Raw genomic sequence first — 8,487 nt, forward strand, 5'->3', positions numbered from 1 at the left:
AGATGGATAATGATATAATTATAATATGTGGCATTCTTTGGGGTGTCACAATTAGTCTATGAAGAAGTCTGCTATGCTGAGAGAGAAGGGAGAGAGTGTGTCAAATGGGTTCTTTAGGTTGACTTTTGAGTTCTCTAGAGCAGACTTTTGGTTTCTCAAAGAAATTGATGACAGAGAAAGTGTGTTAGAGATATGTATAATATTAGACTAATTATCAAATAGAGAGTGAAATGGTTTGGGTTCTCTAGGTAGTCTTTTCAGTTCTCTAAACAGTTTTTTGGTTTTCCTGGAAGACTTTGGAATGATTTAATAAAAGAACAAGAGAAATTGATAAGGAAGAGACAGGGCTAGAGATAAATATATAATATTTATATATTATTGAAAATTAGAAATGTGGAAGAGAATCGAAAGTTTTCTTTAAAATATATCGGTCAGATCAGGTTTATCGAGTTTTGATGCCTGCTATTGTGACTGACCACGAATTCGTGAAAATTAAAGATGTAAACCCGCAGCCAACCGTTCTTGCAAGAGAAACTGTCCACAGCTACTCGGTTTGGGTCGGGTCAGATGGTTTTGTCGGTTCTCTAGGTTTCATGAACAACTCTTAACTCATATTGAGTAGATCAAAGAAAATCCCTACCTCAAATAGAGAAGAGGAGAAACCCTATATTTTGAAGGTGGATGAAATGGAAATCGGCTCCGATGAATGCAAAGCCCTTGTCAAGCTCTACAACGTTGAAACTCCAGTTGAAGATCAACTCTTACTCTAGCTAGGATAGATTGAAGCTTCTATGATAGTATTAATGAATGAGAGAGAGAGAGAGAGAGAGAGAGAGAAATGCATTTTAATGAAATATCTACATCGAAGCGATCTATCACACATCGATTGCTAGCTACTAGATGTGAAGTGATTGATCGCATTTCACAATGATTGATTGCACAATGATTGCTAGCTACTAAAATTCACACGAAATCAATAATATTGAAGTGATCGATCACTTGGAGGGCTGCGATCGATCGCCAACCCAGAAAATCACATTTTGACTCTCAAAATCATAATAACAAACCCCCAGAACACTTCTTAATAACATCACGATAACGAAACAGACAAAACGATTCGAATTCTAAGGCAGCATAGCCTTATTTGAAACCAACCAAATAAAGGTATTTGGTTCGGGTTTAGATCTATAGCGTTACATGCCGCCTTCACCTCCACCTCCACCTCCACCAACTCACAATCACAACATAAAAATTGAAAGATATAATTTTCAAATTTGATCCTGTACATATCAAATAGCATGTTTTAGTTCAACACTTACATTTTTTTTATCAAATTACTTTTCAGTTTAAAAAATTCCGCGCTTAGTTTTCAGTACTTAATTTTTAGTTTTTAGCTTTATCAAACATCACCTAAGATAACCTAATTCAACACTTAAAACTGAATGTATTAAATGAAAATCCATTCAGCTTGTTTGATAACCATAATTTGTATCACTTAAAAATTTAAGTAGTTTTTAAAATGTAAGAAAAAAATTATGATTGAATTTATAAATACTTATGAATACGTGTTGACATACATGGTTATAACCTCTCCACTGCCCATGACCATCACCACTCCTACCACCACCACCATCGCCACCACCACTATAGTAGTTGCCGTCACCACTACCACTCCTACCACCATCACCACCACCATCACACCAACCACCACAGCTACTGCCACCACCACCGCCACCACTACCACAACCTCCATCACCATTGTCATCGATGCATAGCCACTACCATCATTTCACTACTACCACTACACCACCATCACAATTGCTAGTGCCACTACCATTACAACCACCTCTCCGCCATCATTACAGCTACCCTTCACCTCCATAACCATTGCCACCATTGCCATAACCACCATGTCCATTCCACCACCACAATCACCACCATCATTACACCACCACCACCACCCCATTTTACCTCCACTACATCACCCCTCCACCATCGCCACAACCACCATCTCTTTACCTCCACCACCATTACCATTGGCACCATTATCAACATTGCAATATAAAAATAATAAATAATAAATTTGATCTTGTATAAATCAAATAATCTTTTTTAGTTTAGCACTTAATTTTTATTAAACAACTTATTAGCTTAAAAAATTTAGCATTCAATTTTCAGTACTTAATTTTCAGCCTTCAATTTGCACTATATAAATATTCTTAGTCAGCACTATTTTACCCTTTGGATTTAATTTTTGAACAAAAATCAATTGTTCAAATTCAGAAGTTGATATTCGAACAACTGATTTTTGTTTGAAGTTGTGAACTGGAGTGTGGTGTGCAAATTGAAGCTCCCTATTAGTTATTATTAATATTATTTTCAATGATTTTTTAGTAAAAATTAGATATATATATGTGTTTTTTTTTGGAAATCGTTGATTGAGTGTGGTTTGATTCAGATGGATGGTTGGAACAACATCCATGGGAGCCCACAAACACTTTTACACACCAATTTTTCTTTCTTTCTGGTTTTGGATAGTTTTGGGGCAGAAAAGTGTGCGGGGTTACTCCCAGGTAGTGTGACTAGGGGTGTTCATGGGTCCGTTTGGCAAAATTTGTAACCAATCCAATCATGGTCGGTTTCAAGTTTTTGGATTCAGAACCAAACCAATCATGCACTAGAACCAACCCAACCTAGCTCGGGTTGGCTTGGGTTGGAACCACGGTTCCACTGTATTAAAAATAAGTGAATCAGGCAATAATAAATAATTAAAATAAACGAGTCTTTAATATTTAAACATAATACAAACAAAGAGCAAAATATTGTTTCATGCAAGTCTATACAAATTAAATCCAACTCTAGCTTAAATATAATCAACACAAATTAAATCCATTAATGAAACCTATACAAATTAAATCCAACTCTAGCTTAAATATAGTCAATACAAATTAAATCCATTAATGCAACCAATACAAATTAAATCAACTGTGAAATCTAACTCAAGCTTCTAATACTTCCTTTGTTTACCTCATAATTCTTGTATATGGAAAATTATTAGGTTTAATCAAATCCATTGTAATAGAGCAATAAGGTGAAGACATGTCAATATAAAGAAAATTTTAAAATATATATACATATATATAAATAGGTTCGGTTCTCAGGGTTTAGGCAAGTCCTAAGCCAATAACTAACCCAATCCTATCGGTTTGATGATTTGAAGACCCATAACCCAACCAATGCACTCAAAAACCAAACCAACCCAATCCAAAGAGGTCAGTTTGGTTTGGTTCTTCGGTTCACTGGGTAATTTGAACACACAGTGTTCTAATGGTTTTTTGGGCTGATTTTAAGCAAGCAAATATTGTTGTTTGAGTAGTTCCTACAAAGTTTGGATTCGTTGAGAGCTTTCTTTTTATTTTTTTATTTTATTTTATTTTTTTGATTTGTAAGGCATTTAATCAGATTTTTGTTGGCTATTTTGTGCTATTAATCTTGTGGACATGGTGGAAGGTAGTAAGGCTTCTTCAGGCGACAAAGAGAAATATTGTGCTATTTTGTAGACTCCAAGAGCTGCAATGCATATAAAGTATAATAGGTTTCTTCTTCTGCTTATCCGCTGTTGTTGGCATTCCTCTCCTAGTTTTTCTCTTTCTCGTAGGTCTTACTCTATCCTATCTAATAGAATTCTTTCCGACTTTGGTTGTCAGTTGTATGGTTAGAAAAGATAGGAAGGAAAAGAATGGATTATATCCCTAATCGGTCTTTCTGCTGTTAGGTAGTTGATGTCCTTGACTGATCATTCTTAAATTGCAAAAGGAATTTTTCTTAAGAGAAATATATTGTCAGTTTCTTTTCCACATTTTCAACAGTGAAAGAATCTTGATGTTTCTACTAGTAATTAATGGTATGTATTTTTTATTTTTTATTTTTTTTTATCCATATTGGCATATACATCTTCATTCAGTGATGCATACTGAAATTGACCATGTTATCAATTAGTAGTTGAAAACTTATAGATTGATGATTTACAGAATATAAACAAAGAGCAAAATATTGTTTAATGCAAGTCTATACAAATTAAATCCAACTCTAGCTTAAATATAATCAATACAAATTAAATCTATTAATGAAACTAATACAAATTAAATCCAACTCTAGCTTAAATATAATCAATACAAATTAAATCCATTAATGCAACCAATAAAAATTAAATCAACTGTGAAATCTAGCTCAAGCTTCTAATACTTCCTTTGTTTACCTAATAATTCTTGTATATGGAAAATTATTAGGTGTAATCAAATCCATTGTAATAGAGCAATAAGGTGAAGGAAGACATGTCAATATAAAGAAATTTAAAAATATATATACATATATATAAATAGGTTCGGTTCTCAAATTGGTTTGGTTTAGGCAAGGCCTAAACCAATAACCAATCCAATCCTATTGGTTTGATGATTTGAAGATCCAGAACCCAACCAATGCACTAAAAAACCAAACCAACCCAATCCAAAGAGGTCAGTTTGGTTTGGTTCTTCGGTTCATTGGGTAATTTGAACACAGTGCTCTTCTAATGGTTTTTTGGGCTGCTGATGTGTTTTTTGGGCTGATTTTATGCAAGCAAATATTGTTGTTTGAGTGGTTCCTACAAAGTTTGGATTCGTTGACCTTTCTTTTTTTCTTTTTTGATTTGTAAGCCATTTAATCAGATTTTTGTTGGCTATTTGGTGCTATTAATCTTGTGGACATGGCGGAAGGTAGTAAGGCTTCTTTAGGCAACAAAGAGAAATATTGTGCTATTTTGTAGACTCCAAGAGCTGCAATGAATATAAAGTATAATAGGTTTCCGCTTCTGATTATCTGCTGTTGTTGGCATTCCTCTCCTAGTTTTTCTCTTTCTCGTAGGTCTTACTCTATCCTATCTAATAGAATTTCTTTCCATCTTTGGTTGTTAACTGTATGGTTAGAAAAGATAGGAAGGAAAAGAATGGATTATATCCCTAATCGGTCTTTCCGCTGTTAGGTAGTTGATGTCCTTGACTGCTATTATTCTTAAATTGCGAAAGGAATTTTTCTTAATAGCAATATATTGTCAGTTTCTTTTCCACATTTTCAATAGTGAAAGAATCTTGATGTTTCTACTAGTAATTAATGGTATGTATTTTTTATTGTTTTTTATCCATATTGGCATATACATCTTCATTCAGTAATGCATACCGCAATTGACCATGTTATCAATTAGTACTTGAAAACTTATAGATTGATGATTTACGGAACTAGAATTTTTAAAGGTGAATGGTTGTAGTTCTCATATAAGCTACAACATCATGAAATGCAAAATTCAAAAGAATGTTAAAATAATCACACTATGCAAACGTTCAGACTCCCTTTGAATCATCAAATTCAAATTGCAAACTTGCATCATAATGATAAATATGAACACCTAGGTTATTATGCCAACTTTTTAGCAGTTCTATGCAGGTCATGATTTCATTTGTTGTCTGAATCACAAACGTTTCAACAGAAAATGTAAGTGGCAACAGTTATCACCATTGTTTCTCCATGACTTTTCTAGCATCACACAAAATATAGATGGCCATGGTGCTGCTGGGTACTAAGCAATGTCCTTGCCAATGTAATATGTTCCTCGGCTTGTTCTAGAATGAAGTCTAGGTTCAATTTCACTTATCGTATTATTCCTTTTTCTATAACAATCTCATTCATTATCACAGGTGGCTGCAAATTATGTTGCCATGGTTCCATCTGGACAAATATTTGACAGGTAGTTAATTGATTACTTGTAAATATACTCAATGTCTTGGGTTAATTATGTTAATACCTAGAAAAATATTCTATTGTTTATTTGCACACCCAAGTATTACAACTGGTGGGCTGGACCAGAAAGTGATTCATTATAAGATTTTTCTTGAAAGTGAAGATCCATACCCGCCGATTTATGGATTCAATAGGTTTCTGCACTTCAACATTTGGACGGTGTAAATGATGTTGAACTGTTAGATATACAAATTTTTATGGGGAAAAAAATATAAAAAAATAAAAAATTGGTTAAAGTTTTGTAATCAGATGGCCCAATCAGAATATCAGACTAAATGACCTATGGGAGTCTCACATCTTGTCATGCACCTTACACAGCCAAACATGCTTTACATGTTGAGCATTGGGCAATGTACAAGAGTAGAGAACTATCCTCAAGGTCTCTTACCACAGAGCAGGTTGTTCCAATGAATTGCAGAACTCTGTTGCTTTTTTGGTGTCTTATTCAATTTCTTTATCAACAATTTCACAGTTCACTGGAGAAAGGTCTGCCTTACCTCTTTCGGGTTGGGTCTGGTCAGGTGAGTTCCTCCAAAAAGGGCTTCTAGTCAATTTAATTAATTTGAAAAGTCTTCGTGTGTTTAGTAGTTGAACATGTTTATGATTACTGACTACAAAGTTAAATGACTAGAATAGGTGATCAAGGGACTTGATGAAGGGATCCTGAGCATGAAAATTGGAGGCAAACGTCGACTGTACATTCCTGGATCAGTAAGTTTTTCACCAGATATCCAGGTTTTTCGATAAAAATAAATCTAGATTAGTATTTCTCATTTAATTTATACTCGTGTGATCTAAATAAACAAATGAATAAATATGGCATTTCTGTTAATCATGTGTCATGTTAGTTTGCACTCACCCGTCCAATTTTCAATGGCTGTTTTGAATTTGGTTTGTTCTTCTTGTCTTTTTAATTGTTCTGCTGTTTTCCTTAACTTGAAACAACATCAACTTCCATTGTTATATTTTTTTCTTTGATTACAATTTACATGTAAATGTATGCACTTATCTTCTGTTGTATTGTATATGCTAGTGTTATCATAATCACAGTTTGTTGTCAGACTCATCGTCTCAAGTAACGCTTCTTCTAACATTTGAGATTTTTGGCTCATGTTTTTCTTTCATTAAATTAGTTGGCGTTCCCGAAAGGTCTCACTTCAGCTCCTGGAAGGCCAAGGGTGGCTCCTAATAGTCCAGTTATTTTTGACGTGAGTTTGGAGTACATACCAGGCCTTGAGGTCGAAGAAGAATAGAATCTAATTGAATTGAATTATTGACATCTTCCTTCCTTCCTTCCTTCCTTGCCAGTCTTCTTTTAATTATGAGATCTCTAAAAGAGGTCCGTTATTTATATCAGCATTTGTATTATAATAATACAATACTCCTACTTCCATTTATTCATTCTTTGTACGAAATGTATAACCAGTATTTACCCTTTGTGCATGAGTCTTTTGTTCAGTTTGGATGCTGTGAAAATATGGGTAGAAAAATAAGGAAAATGTGGGGAATGATAATGAAACTGAAGGGGGAGAGGGTAGCATCTTCTCAAAATTATATTTGTTATATGATCGGATCATGTGGCTACAGCTATTTTGATCTACTCTACAAAAATGAATGGTTATGATCATTCCGATGAATCTCATAGTGGATCCACCTAAATATAAAACTCTCCAGTTGGAAATCCCAAGAGAGAATTCCAATCTTTATAATTTTCAATTTTTTTTTTTTTTTTTTTAAAGTAGATATACTAGGAAATATTGTGTGTATTTAAAAATTTATTTACCATTTTATGATTTTTTTTTTTTAAATTTAATTTCAAATTTAGGATTTTTTTTTTCTCAATTAATTGTTTGTAGCTCAATTGGCACCGCAAATAAGAGGGCGCCACATGGTAGCTTGGAGGGAAGGAGTAGGCCTAAGCTGATTATGATTGAAGCCTTGACCATTGTTTGTAACATTTTGGTATTTGCATTTGAATATAAGTGGTACAATTAGCATTAATTAGTTCCTGAAAATGATTGATGGATTATGGGGCGTAGTTGTAAAAGTTAACAACAATTGGGCACCTGGAAACATCAGCAGTGATTTGGACTCCTTCAAACTTCAACCTCCACCACCTCCACACACATGTGGCCGGTGGTGATTGGAGGAGAAGAAAAAAAAGAAAAAGTAAAAGTGACCAATCACAAAAGAAAGGGAGTCAAAGGGAGTGGGGGGAAAGGGGGTGCCAATCTTTATGCTGGCAACATTTGGTAGCGACTGTCCGAACAAATCTAGAATGGATAACCTACTTAGTAATCAATATAAATAAAAGTTTTAAAGGCATTACAAAGGGTCCAACACCAAAATTAATTAATTTATCATTCAATCAATTCAATTTTTGCTTAGTGCCTCTATCTTTATTTTCATACCTCCAGCATTTTGTAAATAAAGCTTGTACATTATTTTTTTGAGAATAATAACAGCAAATATCATTAATTAGGTAACAAACATACATTGTTAGCCAGCACATGTGCTGGTTGTACAACATTTCTGGGTACTTCAGAAATATATAACAAATCAAAATACATAGCTGATTGAGTAATGTCTTTAATCAAATGATCCACATTCCAATCAGGGATCCCTTTGCCATTTAGCAAATCTATCAAAACTTGG

The 8,487-nt window shown here is 34.0% G+C and overlaps 1 protein-coding gene across 1 annotated transcript in view; it reads left to right on the forward strand.

Moving 5' to 3' along the window:
* LOC114265738 (FKBP-like peptidyl-prolyl cis-trans isomerase family protein) overlaps positions 1 to 7,275 on the forward strand; it is a 30,211-nt gene extending 22,936 nt beyond the window's left edge. Inside the window, exons 4-7 of the mRNA XM_028206559.2 lie at positions 5,730 to 5,779; positions 6,305 to 6,353; positions 6,469 to 6,543; positions 6,966 to 7,275. Coding sequence (XP_028062360.2) covers positions 5,730 to 5,779; positions 6,305 to 6,353; positions 6,469 to 6,543; positions 6,966 to 7,085 — 294 coding nt within the window. The 3' untranslated portion in view covers positions 7,086 to 7,275. The remainder of the gene's footprint in view (positions 1 to 5,729; positions 5,780 to 6,304; positions 6,354 to 6,468; positions 6,544 to 6,965) is intronic.
* Positions 7,276 to 8,487: the final 1,212 nt, after the last annotated feature.

The sequence above is a fragment of the Camellia sinensis genome, chromosome 7 (genome assembly GCF_055761805.1).
Source record: "Camellia sinensis isolate YWXY chromosome 7, ASM5576180v1, whole genome shotgun sequence".
NCBI lineage: Eukaryota > Viridiplantae > Streptophyta > Magnoliopsida > Ericales > Theaceae > Camellia > Camellia sinensis.